This window comes from Equus quagga, chromosome 8 (assembly GCF_021613505.1).
Source record: "Equus quagga isolate Etosha38 chromosome 8, UCLA_HA_Equagga_1.0, whole genome shotgun sequence".
NCBI classification, from domain to species: Eukaryota; Metazoa; Chordata; class Mammalia; order Perissodactyla; family Equidae; genus Equus; species Equus quagga.
In genome coordinates, this window is record NC_060274.1 from 25,617,861 (window position 1) to 25,640,443 (window position 22,583).

Below are 22,583 nucleotides of genomic sequence, written 5' to 3' on the forward strand. Positions count from 1 at the left end.
TTCACCGTGCTGCAGCCCCATAGCAGTACATCAGAGCAGGATCCCTTCTCCAGTCTTCCTGGGAGCCAGGGCTGTTCACCATGGTGTCTGGAAACTCTCTGCACCTGCTCCACCTCCCAGCCAAGCAATCGCCCCACAGAGGGTGTTTTTCCAAAGATTCTACTCCATTCAAGCCTTGCTTGCTGTACTTTGGCATTTGTATCATGCCCTATAATAAACTTCAAAGCCCAAAAGATCATTCTAGAAAAAGTGAATTGGAGAAAACTGACCAAAGAAACCCCACTACATTTCCTCTTCAGAAAGGAAAAATTATGAAGAATTTCAAACTTTTACTTGGAGACTAAAACCTATTTCCCTGCTCATTGATTTGGATATTAATATAGAAAGTGCCTGAAATATAAGTGTTAACACAGAGTAAGTCACCAAATTCAAAGCTGTGAGTCACTGCCACTCGTGCTCACTCATCCTCATAGATTCTGAATCCTGCAGGATTGCCTACTATGGTATTCATTAATAAATAAGGACACTTCATGACTAAACTAAGAAATGACCTGGAAGAAATATTTTTTGCAGATTTACTCAATTTTTATGTAGTTACATCACTAATACTATTCTAACTTTGTACTTGGCGTTAGTTTTGCTCTTTTAACTTAATAACAAAAAAAAAAGCGAGAACAACAGAAATTGCAGATGAAAATCCTATATGCCTGTTACAATTGTACAGAAGAACCATGTCTAAGTGCATTACTACATCACAAAGCCAGCATTTTACTGAAGTTGATTCAGTGGCAATATGCTTGCTCTCATTCATTAAGAAACTCCACATGCATTCACATACATCTGAAGTAATCGAAGAAAATGAGCCACGCTCTAAAAAAAAATTATCAGAGAGTTAAGAGTTTTTATTTAGAGCAAAGCAAGATAGACATAGCTAAATTTCAAACGTGTATGATCTTGCAGTAAAACTAGGACTTAAATGGTTGATGAGCAAGCAGAAATCATCTCTTCCAACGTGGGAAACACAAGTTAGATCTCCTCCTCCTGACGATCAGATAAACTCACAGAGGGCAGTGTTCCCCAAACAGAGGCAGTTTTGCCTACCATGGGACCATAGGCAATGTCTGTCTGGAGATATTTTGGATGTCAGAACTGGGGAGTGCTGCTGGCATGTAGAGGGTAGGGGCCAAGGATGCTGCTAAACAGTCTAGATTGCACAGGACAGGCCCCCATGACATAGAATTCTCTGACCCATTACGTCAATAGTGCTCAGACTGAGGAACCCTGACACATGATTTAATCTTCAAAAGGTAAAGTCTAAACTGTAATGGCAGTAACAATAATGACAGTATATAAATATCCGGGAATACAATAGGTCATTTAAAGTACAAACATAAGCACAGAAGTTTCACCACTAACTACTAACTATGGTACAAAATGAAAGGACCTCATCTATTCTACGAGCAGATTAGCACGAGAAATATATAATAAAATATTGATTTTCCAATTGAACCTCAAGAAGGATGTCAATTTCAATCAATATTTATAGTAATATTGGCCTAGTTTTTCCTGATGCTAATTCTCACTAATAAGTAAAAATCGTCCCATAAGTATGAGGAATAGAATATCGTGTATGAATATCCCAGCTTAATATGGCAAGGACATTATAATGTGTCCGTTATAAAATGGACATATCAATGTGGCAGGAGGGAGAAAGGAAGGGAGTAAAATAAGATATGAACTGAAGACAGTGTGACAGTCCTGTTCATCTAGTTCAGAAAGAATAAATGCTTTTTCAAGACAGGGAAACTGAGACACTTATCAGGGCCCCCGTCGTGTGTGTCTCCACGGGCATCAGGCTCTGTGAGGCACCAGGAACACCTGGGGTCCAGAAGCACCCAGGGGCTCCCCAGGGCTCTTCCTCTCCAGGAACCAATAAGGCCATGATTAGGACAAGTACCTACCCACTTAGACCCCATGAAGGCACTCAGGGAACTGGGTCCAGTGAGGAAATGGCTCTGGACAGAGGGCTACCAGCTGCACATGGCTACACTGATTGACAGGCTGAGACCATCGCCGGAGTGTATGCTCATCTCTGGTGGCTTCTGGAGGTTGATCCCCAAACTCTCCCACCCCGATGAGAATTCCATAAAAATGTTGCCAAATTTAGCAACTAAAAATACAGAATGCCAGTTAACTTTGCATTTGAAGTAAACAAATTTTTTCGGCAAAAGTATGTCCCATGCAATATTTTGGATATACTTTGGTAAAAAATCATTCCCTATTTACTTGAAATTCAAATGTAACTGAGTGTCATACATTTTATTGCACAACCCTACCCCAGAACTTTAGCATCCCACAATGGAAAGTCCAGTGGTGCACTGGTTTCATTTTCCATGCTGTCTCTGATCCTTCAGTTGTGGCTGCTGGAGGAGGGTGAGAAGAGGCCCCACCTGGGCTCGGCAGAAACAAGTGTCATGATTTATTTACCAAAAGCACTGAGGTTGCGGGGTGGGGGGCCGTAGGGCATGTTACAGATACTTGCCATTCATGCTACTGAGTTGTGCAGTGGCCATTCTGAAGCTTTGGTGAAAAATCATCAATGCTAGATAGTACTTTCTCTCCTCTCCCTTTCTCACAACCCACACCCAAAGCCCAAAATTATAAAGAGGATTTCATCTTCTGTTTACCAGGAGCCTGCCTTTCTCTTTTCTATTTTTACAAATAGTTGCTATAAGCTTGTTTTGAGTAAAAATTGTGAGAACTAACTGTGAACCTGCAGACACACTGTTGACCTTTGCCCCGAGGCAAGGCATTATGGGGAACTCTGGCAGTTTACAGATTCTGAGACACGCCTTTCTATATTGACTGGCATCGCTGAATAGACTCAAGAAAGATAAAACTATTTCTAGGCCACTGAAAAGAAGCCCAACGTAGGAAGAGAGCAACAATGATAGTGATGATGAGGAAAAACCTATGAAAGTTACGCCTGAAAAACCAAATCTACAACTACTTCAAAGGTGACATTTGTGGGTTCATTTGATTCCAGAGGGACAGTCATAAGAGCAGAACTTTTCCAAACAACCGAGAGCAACTTGAGGCATTTCCTCTTTTGCTCCTTTTCTGTCAACTCAAAAGGGAGTCCTGCCATTTCCTTCCTCTTTGCACCCTCACCTCTAGCTGGATGAACATCGCACTGAGCAAAAGAAGCTAAAACTCTTACAAAAGAAACAGGCACAAATCCAGAAAGAAAAGGACCAGTTACAAGGCGAACACAGCAGAGCTGTCCTCGCCCGAAGCAAGCTGGAGAGTCTGTGCCGGGAGCTGCAGAGACACAACAAGACTCTGAAGGTATGTGTCAGTACAGGTGTCCACAGAACACACTTTCTTGCATGCTGCATAGACACAAGCTTCTGCTAACCATGGGAAGAGCATGAATTTTAGAATCACAGAGACTTGGGTTCAGATAATAGCCCTGCCGTGTGCTCACTTGCGACCATCAGTAAATTGTTTTGCCTCCCAAGCCTGTTTCCTCCGTAAAATGGAGACTGTTGCGACTTCACTGTGTGGTCTGGGAAAAATTAAATGAGGTCACATATGTAAGGTGCGAGATAGTAGTACCTGGCACAGAGTAGGCCCTCGGGAAAATGTGTGCCGCCCCCTCTCCTCCCACTTTTTCTTACGTTGAGTTTGTCTTGTTTTGTTTTTAAGGTAAGCCTTTGTTCTATTCTTTAAATTACAAACTTGGAAAAGTTCAAGATTTTTTGTATGAAAATGAAATCTGCATGACATGAAATAAAATGACACAAAACTAATTGACATAATAAAGCAAGATTAAGAGCCAAAATGTCAATAGTCAGCTGAAAAAAGAAACTACTGGAAAAATACTGAGGCTCCTCAGACGTAATTATTCAATCTAAAAATAATAGACTGATCGCTTCACGCAGTCTGCGTGGGCTTCATCAATCACAGCATGAGCCTCTAGCAGCGTGGCTAATTCGACTACACGCAGACACTAGCTCCATTCAAGGAAGCAAGATGCCGGGTTCTCCGAGATAATTCTGCATGTGTCTACAATCCCTTTTCCAGCTGGAGATCTTAAAGCTTTCAACAAATAAGAATTAATTAGACACCAATATTCCTGCGAGATAGTTATTACATCTGTTTAAAAGGAGATACTTTAAGAAATAGAGAGATTTTGATCATTGCTGAGCTTGTACAATGGAGTTAAGAAGAAAAATACAAGAGGACAGTGGCTCCTCACATTCCAGAATTGGTTTTGATGTCTGGGAGTGGGAGGCCAGTGTGGTGAACCCCAACTCTCAAACTGCGAGTTGTAGGAGATGAGCTTCTGGCATCTCTTCAGCCTTTGCACTAGGGACAATAAAAACCCAGGTCAGATGGGGTCTGGGATGGAAGCGTCCTCCTCAGCTCAAGGTACATATTCAATAATAGGCTCTATGTTTCTATAAATTTCCTGGCTTTCAGGAGTGTGTATAGTAAGGAGCTAGAAATTAAGTCAACAGATATATCAACAAAGAGATTTAAGGAGTGGGAGGGTGTGTCTGGGCCTCGTTGGGTCTCATTCAGGGACCGAATGATGGCAGTGGCAGGAGACCCTGTAGATAGAACCATACACCCTCAGTCCTGGTTTACAGTTAGGAACATTGGAATTAAGAATCCTTATTATTCCAGGAGTTGTGCTACCTGCTTTACACGTTATCTTATTTAATCTTCACAACAACCCTGTGAGGATCAATATCTCCATTTTATTGGTGAAGAAACTGAGACTCAGCAATCCAAAATCTGTTGTCCAAGGTCATGCATATTTTAAGTGTCAAAATCAGGATTTACATTCAAAATATTTTCTAATTTTCCTTCTGATTTTTTCTTTGACTTGTGGATTGTTTGGAAGTTTTGTTTAATTTTTTTTTTTTTTTTTTGAGGAAGATTAGCCCTGAGCTAACATCCGTGGCCAATCTTCCTCCTTTTGCTGAGCTAACATCTGCGCCCATCTTCCTCTATTTTATATGTGGGACCCCTGCCACAGCGTGGCTTGACGAGTGGTGCTAGGTCTGTTCCTGGGATCCGAAGCGCTGAACCCCAGTCCACCAAAGTGGAGCACGCGAACTTAACCGCTATGCCACCAGGCTGGCCTCAAGAAGTTTTGTTTAATTTTTATAGCCCATCATATATGGTCTATCTTAATGAACATACATGGTACTTGGAAAAAATGTGTGTTCTTCAGATGATAGATGTAATGTCGTGTAAGTAACAATTAGCTCTAGAGCATTTATGTCTTTACTAAATATCTGTCTGATTGCTCTATCAATTGCTGAGGAATGGGTGTTAAAAACCTCCTAATATAATTATGGAATTGTCTACTTCTTTTAATCATGTCAATTTTTGCTTCATGTACTTTGAAGCAATGGTATTAGGTATATACACATTTATGATTGTTATGTCTCCTTGACGAAGACTTTTTTATCACTATGAAAGGTTCTTCAGTAATAATCTTTATCATGATGTCTACATTATATGAAGTCAATATAGCCACTCCTGTTTTCTTACTCTCATTGTTTGCATGGTACATCTCTTTCCATCCACTTATTTTCAACCTGGGTCTTTATATTAAAGTGCATCTCTTAGAGACAGTGTAGAGTTGGACCTTGCTTACTTTCTCTCACGGTATCTGCCTCTCAATTAGAGTACGAGTCTATTAACATATCATGTAATTATTAGTGTGGTTGGATATATGTCTACCATTTTATTGTTTATGTACTATTTGTCACTCTGTTTTCTGTTCCTTTGTTCTTTTCCTGACTTCCTTTGGATTATTTGAATGCCTTTAAAATTCTATTTTAATTTCTCTGTTGGATTTTTAACTGTACCTCTTTGCCTTTATAGTGGTTGCTCTGTGATTACTGTATACATTCTTAACTTTTCATAGTCCACCTGGAGTTAATACTTTCCCGTAATTTCACATAATATATTGAAGCATTGCAACTAAATAGGTCCATTTACTTCCCCCGCCTCTAACCTGTAACTGTGATGAGTATTACCTTTACGTACATTTATAAGGCCCGTGAGACAACGTTATAATTTTTTATATATAATTTTATATATTTTATATAATATATATAATTATATAATATATATTATATATATATATAATTTTGTTATAATTTTTACTTTAAACAATCATCTGTTTCTTTAAAAATTAAATGCAAAAACTGTTTTTATTTACCCAGATATTTACCGTTTCTGATGTATTTTATTCCTTCAGAAGCTTCAAGTTTTTCTGTTTTGTCTCATTCCCTTCAGCCTGAAGAACTTCCTTCAGCATTTCTTATACTACAAGTCTGCTGGAAATCAATTATCTTATTTTCTTTTCATCTTTAAAATGTCTTTCTTGGGGCCAGCCTGGCGGTGCAGCAGTTAAGTTCCCATGTTCCACTTCAGGGACCTGGGCTTCGCTGCTTCCGATCCCAGGTGCAGACATGGCACCACTTGTCAAGCCATGCTGTGGCAGGTGTCCCACATACAAAGTAGAGGAAGATGGGCATGGATGCTAGCTCAGGGCCAGTCTTGCTCAGCAAAAAGAGGAGGATTGGCAGCAGATGTTAGCTCAGGGCTAATCTTCCTCAAAAAAAAAAAAGAAGAAGAAGAAGATTGGCAACAGTTGTTAGCTCAGGTGCCAATCTTTAAAAAAAAATGTCTTTCTTTTGCTTTTATTATTGAAGACTATAGTCACTGGATATAGAATTCTGGGTTAACAAGGGGTTTTTTTCTTTTCTTTCTTTCTCTCAGTCTTTTATAGATTCTATATTCTGGCCTCTATAATTTCTGACGAAAATCAAGAATAATTTGAATTGTTGTCCCCTTATCTGTGATGTGTCATTTATCTCTGGTGACTTTTAAGGTTTTTCTATTGGTCTTTGGTTTTTAGAACTTTGACTGCTTTATGCCCAGATGCGGTTTTCTTCCTATTTATTCTTCTTGGGCATTTGCTGAGCTTCCCTTATCTGTAATTTATGTCTTTCACCAAATTTGGGGGAGTTTCCGCCATTATTTCTTCAAATATTTTTTCTGTCCCAGTCTCTCTCTCTCCTTTCCTTCTGAGATTCTAACTCTATTTGTGTTAGACCTTTGATGTTGTCTCACAGGTCCTGAGTCTCTCTCCATGTTCTTCACCAATCCTTTCTCTCTTCTATCTTCAGATTAGATAATTTTATTAGTTTGTTATCACAGTCACTGACTCTTTCCTCTGTCATCTCTATTCTAAGTCCATCCAGTGATTTTTAAATTTCATATTTTGTAACTTTTAACTCCAGAGTTTCCATTTGATTCTTATTTACAGACTGTTTTTCTCTCCTGAGATTTCCCTATCTTTTCATTTATTGAGATAGTATTTTCCTCTATATCAATGAGCATAGTTATAATACCAGTTTTAAAATTCTTTTCTGATAACTGCACTCCTGGGTCATTATGGAATAGGCCTTCTCTGATAGTCTTTTCTTTTGAGAATGGGTCACATTTTCTTGTTCACGTCAAGTCATTGCAGGTTGTATCCTGGATGTTGTGTTGTGGAGAACATGGATTGTAAGATACTCCTTGAAAAATGTTGATTCTGTTTTTCTTTGGAAGGCAGTTAACTTGGTTAGAACCAAACTACCAAATCTCTTTTGGGCAGCAGCTCAAATCTCAGTTTCTTTCTTTTTTCCTTAGCTAAGTTGCTTTGAGTCTGCCTTGCACATGTGTGGTTCAGGGTCAGCCAAAGATTTGGGCAGTTTATTCACAGAATTTAGGGCTCTCTCTCACTTTGATTCTCTTTCCCGGGAATCTCCCCTCACCTTCCAGTAACTATAGTTGCCCAGAACTCTGTACTTTTATTCTTCGGATCAGAAAGATGGTAGGTTTTCTATGAGAGTTTTAACCATCCTGTACAGCTGCCAATTGCAGCCTCCCCTCAAGCTAAAAGCTATACAAAATGGGAAACTTACAACATACTATTCCTTTTTACAGGTGTCAACTTCCCTCCAAAATCTGCCTGATTTTGTTGACTCTCTAATGCCTTTAATTAGCTGTTTCTTGCATTTTGTCCGAGTTTACAGCTGTTATCTATAGAAGGGTCGCTGTGGCATGAGCTTCCTTGGCCACGCTAGTGAAACAGTATAAGTGAATCTGATTCAAAAATCCACGTGCCAGGAGCTGGGGAAGATAGAGGAAGAGAATGCATACCCAGACCCTTTCCACTACCATACATTTTAACCTTTACTATTCTTTATTAAAATTTATTCATCAATAAGTCAAAAAAATCCCACAAAACCTCACAATTTAGGATAATTTAGAAAAAGACTAGTGAAAGTCTGAGACATGGGCTTATTTCAACAAAATACTACATATATTTGAAGCAATAAATCTGAGCTTCAAATTATACTGAAAAACAACTGCCCAGTAAGAAATGGGTAAGTGTCTCAGGAAACATGATTTTAATAAAGGGGTGAGTATGATCTGTTATCAGAATGTCACAGAATTTTGATGTGGAAGGGACTATAGGAATTACGCAGTCCAAGTTACTTACATGTTTCTATGTAAGTTAACAAGCCACTGATTCACTAAATACGCACTTACCAGGCACCTATGGGTTATGTGCCAGGCACCAGTTCTAATATGACAATGATGCTTACAAAGTTTGTTTTCTTAGTTATTTCAGACTTAGTCCTTCAATTATTGGCATTATTAATTTTCACTTTGAATAATACACTTGATAAAGAAAATTTTATCTCAGACACCATCCAAATCATTCTAAATTCTTTATCAATGGACACAAGTTTTATAAGATTTTGCTGGATTTATCTTTCTTTCATTGAGAAACAACATAACGTAAAATGCAAGATGCCATGTTGTGGGCCAGGATTGGGTGCTGTGATGGTTTCAGATGCGTTTAATACACCCGGGACTTCTTTCTGTAGCCAGTTGCCAGCAGGAAGCTCACTGACAGGGGAACAGTCTAAATGCAAACGGCATTCGGGCCGTGATCTGTGGTTCTAACCTAGGAGGCTGCTGGCTTCTGAGCGAGTCGGGAGCAGTAAGGACACGGTCACCATCACGTGTATATTCATGCCACGTAGATGGCCATAATCATCTTTAGTAAAATACATATAAAAGTGTCAGCAGACAAAGTTCAGGGAAATGACCTCTCAGTTAATTTCCTCGGATTAGGAAGTGCAAATATCTTCTATAACATCCCTAAGAAATTGTCACTCAATGAATGTTTATACCATGAATAAATTATGATTCTGATATCGGAAGTTAGAAAATATGTTAATATTGTAGAGGAAAGAGGACATCTATTGATAAATTAAAACATTTCCACAGCATATATTTTCAGCATCAGTTTTTATTTTGATCACATTATTCTACCATCATAATAAAGATTTGCACAATTTCTTCTGTTTAAATCATTATGTCTTTTTAAAAATCCTGTTACATAATTTGATCATGGTAGGCAACTAAATGCCATATAATTTTACTTGCCAACAATGAAGCAAGCTTTCATAATAACAATTAGTCAGAACTGAAAGGAATCCTAAAATGTCTGCATCACTTGTCAGCAGTGTTTCTATCTTTGGTATGATGTAGCAATATTAAACCCTTTTATTCCAAAAGAATGAAAGGAATAATCACAAAGCCAACAACCATCAATCAGGATATGGGGAAAATTTAGATACATTGTTAGTAGCTAGCAGTGAATGGAGAGTTCTGATTTAGGAGAAAATAGAACAGAAATGGCATAAAAGTTAATTTCCAACTCTGAATATTAACAAAGTGGAAGAGAGAAACATTAGACATTTCATTTTAGAGTTAAAGAAGATTAGAAACTCACTACTGCTTTCAGATTCAGAATTTGCATTTAACATTTCCATAACCCTATGTGACATGTGGGATGACCATTCTTTCAGAAATAAAATATCCCCCTTATTTTCAAAGATTTCCTGTCACATTCTTTAATTACTGGAATTAATCTACAACCAGTTTCCTTTTTAAGCTCTTGGATGAAAGTTTTTTCTTATTAAGAGAAAGTTTATATTGTGATCACTTATATTTACTAAACTTAGATAATACAATTGTGTGGTTAATATGCCATAATTTTGATAGAGGAATAAAGATCTATTGTTCTTCTTTCTTTACCAAACCAAGGGAACACATGCTCTGTCTCATCAATCAGTAACCGCGTGGCCTTTTCTCCAGGCCACAGCCAAAAGATCAGAATTGTGCCATAGCACGTTTGTTAGAGATCACTGCAGTTCATTCACTAAGCAGGAGTCCCGTCATCTTTAAAACAAGCCTATTCGTCACCAACTATCAAATTCAAGGTCCTCACTGCACCTGCTCAGAGTGGCTGCGTATTCACAGCTGAAACCTTTGCTCATACATTTATTTTGGGGCTCAGCAACGTTAACTCTGGACAATTGAGGAGAACATCTTCCTTACCCTGCACACTCCTCACCTCTCACCGACCTAACCCTGCGTTCTATAAACCAAGAGTGCACGCAAACCGGCATCACAAAATATTTTGCTTTTCATCCACAGGAGGAAACCCTTCAGCGGGCACGTGAGGAGGAGGAGAAAAGGAAGGAGATCACAAATCATTTCCAGAGCACCCTGACGGATATCCAGGCCCAGATTGAGCAGCAGAGTGAGCGAAATATGAAGCTGTGTCAGGAGAACACAGAGCTTGCAGAGAAACTGAAAAGCATCATTGATCAGTACGAGCTCAGAGAGGAGGTGAGAACCAGACCAAACCACGTAGAGGCGCTGTAAGTAGGTCCAGATCTGGGCTGTGAGGGTGGGGACTTGGCTAATAAGGAAGATGTGGCGAGCCCTCTCACAGGCTTCATATTTAGGATTGGATTTCTTTTACTAACCAAAATAAAAACACATGTATTAGAAAATACCTGGCTGGAAGTCATATGAGATTTCTTCAAACTGGAATCACTGCAAAACAAAGGCAATAAATAGAAAGTGCACCTCAACGGATGAAAGGATAAAGAAGATGTGGTATATATACACAATGGAACACTACTCAGCCATAAAAAGACAAAACTGTACCATTTGCCACAACATGGATGGACCTTGAGGGTATTGTGCTAAGTGAAATAATTCAGACAGAAAAAGACAGTTACTGTATGATTTCACTTACATGTTGAAGACAAACAAACAAACACATAGGTAAGGAGAACAGATTGATAGTTACCTGAGGGGAGGAGGTGGAGGGAGGGCAAAGGGGGAAAGGGGCACATGTGTATGGTGACAGATGGAAAACTAGACTGTTGGTGGTGAACACAATGTACTCTATACAGAAGCTGAAATATAACAATATAGACTGAAATTTACACAATGTTATAAACCAACATGACCTCAATAAAAAGAAAACTATAATAAAAAAAGAAAGTGGTAGGCAAGAGCACAGTTATCCTTGAAAACAGTCTTTCTCAGCCCTTATAAAACTCTCACTTTAGAGCCAAAAAGTATCTCACACACTTCCTCTTAGGAAGCACCACGTCATCTAAATTATGGGTCTGTATTCTATATACCCCACAATTTAATAACGGTATTAATAGTGTAATAATTGTAACAGTAATGGCATTGTTTATTCAGTGCTTGGTTTGTGCCAGACAATGTGCTAAGACTATACTTTATATACAATACGTCGTTCAAGAGTCTCAAAAATCTTATGCACTAGAAAACAACATTATCCACATTTTATAGATGGGAAGCAGAGGCCACAAAATTAAATCTCTTATCCACAGGCATGAAAGCCAAAAGGGTTTTGCTTTCAATAGTTTACTTTAGAGGGACTATAAGAATCGTTTATTATTCCAAAATTATCTTTTAATATTTAATATGTTTTTAAGACTCCAGATGCCCCCTCAGGATTTTAATATATCATATTCCTTTCCCCATCCCACCCACATTTTAAATCTCTGCCTTAAAATGTACCATAATATAGTCAAAGTGACTCTGTTGGCTACATGCTGACGTTTTATCGAGAAAAAACTGAGCCAGCACCATGGCAGCAGCCGTTAGGCGAATCAGGAGACTCCTCACAGCAAACAGAAGCCATGCTGTGTCCATCTCCTATGGGATCAGCTCTGCCCCAGAGTAGAGGCTCGAGTGAAAGCAAAGGGGAAGGAGCTGAAAGGAAATACACACACTCTCCAGAGAGACCTCAGACAGCTTAGATCAGCTGGCTGCTCCTGGGATCAGCTGTAGGTGAGGCCCAGGGAGAGAGTCCCACGTGTCCTCTTGCCAATGAGACTTCTGATGACCAAGAAATTCTCCACGCGAGGCAGAGTTAGAAGCTTCTCTTCACCAAGCAGCAGAGAGGTCAAAAGGCCTGCGGGCAGCAGTAGCACGTGTGTGTATCAGTTCATCTGTGACACGACCTTTGGCCTCATCTTGCCCCCCAGAGCAACAGAGTTGAAAGCAGGGGGCTCCCCACCCAGTCCCAGACCCGGAGCCACATGCTGGTGCCCAGAACTTCCTCACAACCCTTGAGGCAAGAATGTAGAGGAGAATTCACAATAAATCGTATTAATGTTGCGATTAAAAGCGGTTTTTTATTCATAGAAAGAGCCAGAAAGCAAGTGTGAGTGCCGCTGTGCCGCCCATCTCTGTAGCGTGCCTCACAGTTACCAGATTTAGAGAGAGCGCCGCTCCTCTGGAGTGCACACTGCTGAGCGGGGGCAGCGCCACCCACGGCAGCCATCTTTGTGTGGGGCAACCTGCCAGGGCCTTCGCCAGTTTATGGCTTTTGCGTAAAACTATAAATAATGTCAATGCATTAATTCCCCTCTTTTTTTCCTTCTTAAAACCTGAAGAATTCGTGGTTGTGTGAATATCACTTCTTGATTTTACATTTTCAGCACCGATAAGTCAAGCCTGATGTGTGCCCTTTATTTTTTCCTCAGCATCTGGACAAAATATTTAAACACAGAGAACTACAGCAGAAGCTGGTGGACGCGAAGCTGGAGCAGGCGCAAGAAATGATGCAGGAAGCAGAGGAGCGACACAAACAAGAAAAGGAATATGTATTTATCGTTTGAATCTGTGTATTTGTCTGGTCTGCCTTGGGGTCTGAGAGCCACTGAGAAAGTTATTTTTGATAATGGTCCTAGAGCACTAGACCGATGGAGAGGGAGCCTGAGCTTCCCTGGAGAACTAAGTGGCCAGCCCAGTAGGCGGCACTGTACCTACACTATCTTGTACATAAAATGGTCACGCATCCATTCAACAAATCTTTTTCAAGCACCTGTCATATGCTAAACACCATCTTAGATGCTGAGGGACAGATGTGGACAAGACCCAGAAGGCCACGTCTCAGCGTGCAGACTAGAATCTAACTGGGCAGAGATAGGCTATAAATAGCAAACAAATGAGGGAAGATAACTTCAGATAATGATTAGTGCTCCTGGGGAAATGAGGAGGAACTGAGAAGAGGCAGCAGGAGGGGCCCTACTTTAGACTGGATCACAGGATGGCCTCCTGGAGAGGAGGATGCTGGAGCCTAACCCTGCCTGACAGAAGGACCCAGGGAAGCGGTCTCCAGCAGCAGTGTCTGCAGCAGTGACAAAGGCCCAATGCTGGCACCAGCTTGGCATCCTCCAGAAATAGGAAAAGGTCGAGGAAGCAAGAACACATTGACCCAGTGGGAGGAAGGGTCAAAATGAAGTTGGAGAGGCTGAGACGGCCAAACTGTGTAACTCTGCAGGCTTGGAAAGTAGTTTGGACTTTAAATACAATGGGAAAGTACTGGGTAGTTTTAGCAAAGGAAGTGACACGATGTGCTTTGTATCTGTAACAGATGGATTTGGCCCCTGGGTGGAAAATGAGCTCAAGAAGGGCAAGGGAGCGAGGAGAGAGTGGTGGGGAGGCCCCTGAAGAAGTCTCAGTGGGTGTGGGGACGGCTTGGCTGAGGGAGGTGGCAGTGGAGAAGGAGAGCTGGACATGGACAAAAAATTATGTTTTTGATGTGAAACCAACAGGCATGGCTCTGAACTGAAGATGGCAACAGTAAGGACAGGGAGGAGTCAGCACAACTCCTGAGTCTTTAGTTTAAGAAGCTGAGTGGTGGCTTTTACTGACATCTCGTACGTCAACCCCAAACGCTGCAAAACAGCTGTGGGGTCATTGTCCAGATGAGAGAATTGAGGCTCAAAGAGGACATGCACCTTGTATAAGGTCGTATGCTGCTGAGTGACCACGACTTGCTGGTCACACTTCCAACACAACTCCACATCCCCGTGGGCCTGGACCCTGAGCCCGGCCCTGTGAGAGGACAGCGCACTCAGAGGCCAGTTTCAGGGCCACGGTGCAAGTGTGTGTCTGTTGCTGGGGAGAGAGATTTAAGACACAGTCAATGGATGGATTATTCAAATTTGGCCATTTAACATTTGATCACAAGCTTTGCATTTACCCAAAATCAGACTACAATTACTTTAATTTGTTAGAATAGTGATTTAAAAATAACTTCCATTTTCAAAAGTAGCAACAAAAGCATGAATTTTAGAGAACATAACCTGATGGACATTGGATAATTTCAAGTCAGAAGTCCATGTGCTCTTAATAAAAAGATTAATTTTTAAATCCATCTACAACCTAGCTCTCAGAGGAAGAAAAGAAGCATTTAATTATTCAGAATCCTAGAAAATAGATATTCTGCTGTTGGTTTGATGCTTCTTTTTGAAAGTGATGAAATATCAAGTTAGAGCTGGGGGGCTTCTTCACCCAAACAGAAGAGGCAGCCACATGCCTCCCTGTTGATTGGGGACCACCCATCAGGCAGGGCTCCTCAGCCTGCGAGGGGAAGCAAGGGCCAGGGACACTGCCCACACACTGCTCAGACGGCCAGGGGGGCGCTGCCCGTCTTCTACTCGTAGCTGCCCCAAACCCCTCATACTCTGAGTCAACTGCACTTCCATAAGAATTGATCTTCACTCTCACTGGGAGGCATCAAAGAACAGAGAGAACCCATTTTACAAATGGAGGGATAAAGCCACGGGAAAAATATAAACTTGGATAAGAAAAAAAGATGCCTTCAAGTTTTTAAAAAGAATGATTTTATTGTTTTTTTGTTCTGATTACAAAAGTACTGCATGGGCCTCATGGACATTTTTTTACAAAGGGGATAAACAAAAAGAAAAGAAATTTAAATCAGCCTATCTTCGAATACAACAGAAACTTCTTAACTGACAGCCACCTGACTGACCAGCCACATTACCCAAGGCTGTCAGCCTTTCTCTCTGTAGACGCACTGACCGATGCCCCCAGCACTCTGACTACTGTGTCAGTCAGCCCCTCAGGAATGTCTACACAGGGTGGCCCAGCTAAGTCAGATGGAGCAGACCAAGAATCAGCCCTCGGCTCGAAAGCCTCTTCTCTGCAGTTGTCCTGGTTTTTGTATCATGTACATCAACAGAATTACACATAAACTGATGAAGTCAGTGTGGAAAGAAAGATGTTTCTAGGAAAACTACGCTTAATGCTTTGAAAGACTAAATGCAAGCAAATAGCAAAAAGCAATTTTCAAACTCCATGTGAGTAGCTGTAGAAGACTGAGACAGTTGTAAAACTCTAGAGAATTATCCAATCAGGCAACTTCAGAAATATCTTTAGGTTCTAGCACAATCGTTTAAAAAAGAAAAAATATTATAAATCCTTGTATGGCACATTATGGATATGATTTTTGTAAAAACAAAATAAAGCTCTGGGGTCCAGCCAGGTGGCATAGTGGTTAAGTTCACATGCTCTGCTTCAGTGTCCCGGGGTTCACAAGTTCAGATTCCTGACACAGACCTATGCATTGCTTATCAAGCCACACTGTGGAGGCGTCCCACATACAAAATAGAGGAAGATGGGCACAGATGTTAGCTCAGGGACAATCTTGCTCACCAAAAAAACAAAACAAAACAAAACAAAACTCTGAATTCCAATCAAAAGATCCATACATACCCAAACAGAGACCACAGCCCTACATCAAAATTGATAAATAAATGAACATACATTTTTAAGTTAAAATGGTGTGTTTTACGAATGTGTGTGTCATTTTTATGCCTAAAACAACGTTTTCAATTTAACCCATCAGCTCCGAGTTCTGCTCATGTTTGATATGAAGGCCTTGGTTGTATTTGAAGGGCTGCCTTCTGGAAGAGGGATGAGGCTCATCTTGTAAACCTTACACAAGATTCAGAACAATAGGTCAAATTTCTAAGCCAGTGTTTCTCAAAATGTAAACCACGGCCACCAATATCCAAACCATTCTTGGTATTTGCTATAAGTACAGAGTCCACACAACCTGTACTTTCCAGCTCATAGTCTCTGAGAGGGATCTGCATTTTTACATGATCCTTAGGAGATTCTGATGCATGCTAAGGGTGGAGCACAGTGGTCGAGGAGAAAAACTTTGGGTTTGCCATAAAGGAACAGCTGCTCACAACAATGTCCCAGGTGGGGATGTTGTGGAACTGTTCAAGCAGAAGCCAAATGATGTTGGTCAGGATTGCTAGAGAAGATTCCAGAATTTGGTGGGAGGTTGAATTTTGTGTGATTTTATGCTTGAGTTGGAGACTATTTTTCCCTTTTTTTTCCATTAGAACCCTAATTTTTAGTTGAGAATCCAACTTTTAAGATTAGTCATTTTCTTAGCTTTCTTAGATTCTTTACAAAGTTCCCAAAAAATTACTTAAGGGGGTTAACTAGCAAGTTATTAAGTTTATATATAAGTTACAACCAAATGGCAATTTACAAGGCAATCTGACTGTCTTTCCACGCATTGTCTCTCTCACAGCTGCTGAACCAGGCGGCAGAGTGGAAGCTTCAGGCCAAAGTGCTGAAGGAACAGGAGACGGTCCTGCAGGCTCAGGTGAAGCGGGGCCACAGTGCACGGGGGGCTTGCCTTGCTGTTCCCAAGCAAGAGGCTGTGAGCCAAAGGGAGTCTGCATAAGGCCTTACACGTGGCAGGGGAGGGGGAACAGGAGCTGGAAATGAAGAATAACTCCATATTTATTATTTTTAAGTAAAAATGAAAACATAATATTATATCTAAGAAAAATAAATGCTCTGCACCAATAACCTCCAGTAAAAAGGTTTGTTGACATACAAGTGAGGGCGCCAAGACGGTCAACCAGCATAAGCTGGTGTCCAGGTTCCCGCCTATCAGGTCGTACATCCTCTCTCTCTCCTCCCCATCACCCTAGTAAGATAAGAATAAAAGGTAATCTTTTCAGACGCACTATCTACAACTGTCAACATTAAAAATGCCCTTACAAGTCTGATACTATTCATAATAAAAGGAAATTAGAAAAATAGAGTCAGTGCCCAAGTTTTTGTGCTAGCAGAGGTGGGCCTTGTCAGTGGCGAATGACTGGAAATGGCAGACAAGTCAGGAGCCATTTTGATTTGGCCTTGTGACGTCATGTGTGTGTTTTGACTGGACTACAAATTCATATTTTAGACTCAAAAATAACAACAATTCAGACTCAAAAATAGCAACAGCTGACTCTGGAGGAAAGCCAGGCCTATGGGTCTTTCCCGTGCCCCTGGGGCTCTGCCCTCCTGGCAAACTGCCTGGTCAGATTTCAGGGCAGTCGTCCTGCCACTGGAGGGCCACTGAGGAGCTATAGCTCCCCTGCTGCCTGAGGCTAAAGGGACGGTAAAGTGAGAGCAAATCCACAGAAGGTGAGGCAACTGGAAGCCTTCAGAGCTGCGCAGCTACACTAACTAAGATCTGCATAATTCACGTGTAAATGTTTATGTGCTGACTGCTGAATACTTGCTCATTATAAAAAAAAAACTACTTGTTCATTGTATGAATGAACAAGTTCAATGAATACTTGTTCATAAAAAAGCAAATAAGGAAAATAAGAAACTTAAAATCACAAATTCTACCACTGCATAGATAAAAACACAGATAACATTTTGATATCCAACTTTCCTAAAGCATCCTTTTCCTTGTGTGCACCAAATGCAACCACGAATTGTTTTCCCTGGTGAGATAATGTACAAAATAGATTTAAAATACTAACTACATAGAAATTAGAACCAAAATATATTTTACCATTAATAGAATCAAAGGACCCAGAGTTGAAAGACTAGGCTCGAGTTACAAACTCAAGGTCTTCCTTTAGGCCGTCAGGGACCCCACCACATCATGGTGTGGGGCTGATGTCAGCAGTAGGGGCTCCCCAACCAGGAGCAGGCAGGAGAAAGGAGGTGCAGCCTCTCCGCGGGGAGTCCAGAGAATCAAGTCAGGGCTTCCAGCTCTGTCTCTGCCCCATCACAGGACAGAACCTTGAGGGGCACAAAAGACAACGCTTGAAGCTATTCTCATCATGCGCATCATCTGTTACAAGCAATCCCTACTCCTCTACACTCCATGAAGATAAAGGGCTTGAGGAGATTAGATTAATACCATTAGACTCTGGGCTGAGAGTGAGTCATTCAGCTGGCATCAGAATCTAGGCTTCTAATGACCCATGAAATAAAACATAAAAGGGTGATCCAATTCCTGCCTATGCCTCTCAAATTTGAAAAAGCACCTAGCAGGGGTTCTGGACTTGCCAATGTTCCTCATCCATCTCTCAATCCTGGACTGAGTCCAGGGACAAGGATCAGATTCCTGGCTCTTTTGCTGAGAAGTTGTCTGACTGTGCACCTCCCGGACCTAAATGTCGTTGTCTGTAAAATATGGATGCTGTAATGATCAGTGAGCCCACCTGGAGTCCTCCGACCTTTGGGAGGCCCATTACTTTTCAGGATTTCCGAAACGTGACAGCACGTGAGGCAGCAGCTACCATCTAAAATGTAGCTGTTTTTGGCATTGTGTCAGCTCTCGCTCAGCAGCTATGAATGGCAATTATTCACATGTTTGATTATGTCTATAAAAGGAAAATGAGCTAATGAATATGTAATATATGCAGCTCATGTTCAAGCTATGTATGCAAAGCACTTATGTCTGTGCCTGGTCCATCATAAGCATAAATAACTCAACCAATACTGATTAAGCACCTCTAGGTGCTAGGCATGGTTCTAGATGTTGGAGATACAGCAATCAATGAGAGAGTCAAAAACATTGCCTAATTAAACTCAATCCAGTGATAATAACACTAATAGAAAAACTAACAATTAGCATATGAGCTAATATTAATATTTCATAGGTGAGGGTCCATATAGAGATTTATGACACAAAAAGAGGCTTTAGTTACAAAAAAGTTTAAGAACTGATGTAAAGATGATCTTAAGACCCTGTTCAGCTCTAGTTCGTGGACGTGGAGAACTTCCAGAGCTGATGAAGCCTGAGCCGAGCGCACTGGCCCTCTCCTCCCGCTGCCTCCTCTTCTGCGGCATGCAGCTCCCTCGGCAAAGATTCTCCTTGGTCTGTCTCTTTTGTCTTCAAGATGCTTTCAAAATTCCAATAATTACTTAATCATCAAAAGAACATAGAGGCCCAAAATCCCTATGTATAATAACGTTTAAACAAGTTCCTCTTGAAAAGTATCAAAATTATATTTTTAAAACTTTTAAACCCTGAAAAACAATCTATCACAGATTATTTTGCATAGTGCTGAAGGGGTGAGGTGACAGGAAGGGGCAGCCTAGTCCCCATTTCCATGGTCTGAGCAAAAGAAATATGAAGGGCAGATTGTGCTTTCCTAGATGGAAGTCACTTTTCACTCATAAGACAACAGCCTGCCAGTATGGGGCATGATTCTCACTTAGGGAAGAGATGTCTGGCTTTCAATTACACAAACCAAGGCAACAGAGTAAATGTCAGAGATGATCAATGGGATACAGTTGTCACTACAAATAGAGTGTTCATTGGATTGATAAGGATGAAGATGGCGGTAGATGTGAAAAGTCAGCAATACAAACACAACTCAGCAACACAGACACAAAGACTCCCCAAGGGGAAAGATCAGTGAGTAAATTGTGAGAACGGGTCATCAGTCTTTAAACTTCCAAGTCCTCACCTTATCTACCCAGGATGAGAGGAGATTCCTCGGCGACTCCTCTTGTGATCGGACTTCTTCTCAAACCAAATCTCATAAGTTTGCTAAGACAATTCTTAAACACAGTTCTGTTTCCTATGTGAGATGAATGCTTGTGACTAAAATTCAGTGATCTGTTAAAAGAATATGTATGTCACTCAGTCCATTTAAAAGTGAAAAGTTGTGGCAATTGTTAGTACTAACCCTCGAATAGTCTGCTCCTGTTTCTGCCTCTGGCAGGGATGCTTTGGACAAGTTTGGATGTCCCATGCTTCTCTGAACTAGCAAAGCGAGAGCCAGAATATGACACATCAAACCAAACATGCATCACGTCAGCGTAAGAGTGAGGGAACATCCCGCCAGCAAACAGCCATGCAGTAAACAGGAAGCACACACTTTAGTGAGGGTACGCAGAGAGGGTTAAAGCTGGTTGCCTGAGAAAAGGGTAATCCACACAGGCTTGCCACCCATGACAAAGAGGTCAAATAGGAAGAAAAGCAGAATATTAAAAACAGTCACTAAAAATGGAAATGGGGAGTTGTTTAATGGGAACAGAGTTTCAGTTTTGCAACATGAGAAAGTTCTGGAGATTGGCTGTACAACAATGTGAACATACTTAACACTATTGAGCCATACACTTAAATGCTTAAGATGTAAATTTTATGTTATGTACATTTTACCACAATTAAAAATTTAAGAAAAGAAAAAAGTTGAGGGGAAAAAAATTGTCACTGGCAAAGGCCAGAAGAGGTGGTGAGGAGCGAGACTGCAGGCGCTCTCAGGGTCTGCCTTCTCCACGCCATGAGAAAAGTGGGGAAGGGAAGCAAAGTCTGCCCAACTGATACCCCAGAAAGAGCGTTTTGCCCAGAGAAGGGGCAGAGGGCAGCGGTAGGGCTGCTTACTCTCGGGACGCAGCAAGGCCGGGTACTCCCACCCCACCTGTCTGCAGCTAGAGGGCTGCAGAGGCACTGGGCAGGCCCAGCTCGGGGGAAACACAGTGTGCGACCCCCACATAACTCTGCTGGAATCACTCGGAAGTTGGAAAAACAAAGGGAGGAAGTAAGAAAAAGAAATTAACAAGAGCACTTGGCCACGGATGCAAATGAACAGATTTAGGGATGGAAGGTGGAGAGGGTGAGCTGCCTGGAGTTGCTCCCACCCTAGACCGTTAGACCGCTAGCCCATGTGCAGTCTAGGCAGCTGGGCCCACGGGAGCGCACCTAGGGTAGAGCCACCCTAGAGCTAGCCCATGTGCAGTCTAGGCAGCTGGGCCCACGGGAGCGCACCTAGGGTAGAGCCTCCCAAATTGGGAGGCTGGAACTATTCATGGGCCCTGAAATCAGTTCAGTGGCTCCCAGTCAGTACTTTGAAAAAAATGAAACAAATAGAATATGTCAAGAGTGCATTGCACATAACAAGAGTAAGTATTGTCTTATGCACTGTTTGTGTGTGTGTAAAACCCTGGGTACCTTCCTGGCCATAAATTCCCTCAGCCCTTTACCCAATCTCCTTTAATCTGGATGCCAAGGAATCATGAGAAACAAATGTTAGGCCACCAGACTGCCCCAAGCTCTGTCACATACTCACAGCACTAAGTGATTTCAGAGTGATGGCCAGCTGTTGTTTGACTCTTCTTTGGAAAGCCTATATCCTATGGACAAGTTTTATGTTATCATTCTGTTATCTCTGCTGTTCTGACTTATTTGAGAATGAGCCGCTCTAGAGAAGCAAATTTTCTCAGTTTGACTCGCACACACTCCCTCTGCCTCCTGCCAGAGACTGGGAGCACTCCAGTCTGCTGGCTTTCTGCCCAGCACCCTCTTCTCTGCTTTTGAGACCACAGTCCCACGGGTACCCCTGCTGGCCTCTTGCTGCCTTCCCTCTGGCCTGTAACCCAACCGTCCCCGTCTACCAAGGGCAGTGTCAGGTTCTTTGCTGCTGGATTCTGCAACTTTGCTCAAAGGAGTTCTTGTGTCCGTTGGAGGACCTGGGCTCTTCCTGACTGTCAAGGTACCAAAGACTCATTTTAAAATGGAGGCTTTCCTAACTTGGACCATCCATATTAAATCTCACTCAGATCACACAATCCTAGAATTATTTTTAAAAGCAAGATTTTATTATTGTATTACTGTCACTAACAATCAAGCACTTAGTTTCCTTCCCTGTCTCACCCTCTTCCCGCCCCACGTGTGAGCCTCGAGTGTGGAGGCACAAAGTCTCTTCTGCAGACGCCTGTAGTGAGCCACGCATTTGCCACTGCTCACCCATTTGATGCTTCTTTGTGCACATTAGAAAAAGGCATTCCTTCCTCAAGACTCGTTATTTCTATCTGTAGAAAATTACTATCATAAGCTATTCTGATGAAAAGGGACATTTCACTGCTATTGACTAGAACATTGTATTCATAAATATACAAGACCACAATATCTAAAATGGAAGACAGTTGCCCAGAGTGGCACAAGCTGCATGATGGCCATGGCCCTAGCCCGTGTCTGGCCCACATTTCTATCATCACGTCTTTTCATTTGTCTACTT

The 22,583-nt window shown here is 41.5% G+C and overlaps 1 protein-coding gene across 1 annotated transcript in view; it reads left to right on the forward strand.

The window, feature by feature from the left end:
- Positions 1 to 22,583, forward strand: part of TXLNB (taxilin beta) — a 46,079-nt gene that overhangs the window by 13,324 nt on the left and 10,172 nt on the right. The window contains exons 4-7 of the mRNA XM_046670108.1: positions 3,178 to 3,348; positions 10,594 to 10,788; positions 12,975 to 13,094; positions 16,850 to 16,924. Of these exons, the coding sequence (XP_046526064.1) occupies positions 3,178 to 3,348; positions 10,594 to 10,788; positions 12,975 to 13,094; positions 16,850 to 16,924 (561 nt within the window). The remainder of the gene's footprint in view (positions 1 to 3,177; positions 3,349 to 10,593; positions 10,789 to 12,974; positions 13,095 to 16,849; positions 16,925 to 22,583) is intronic.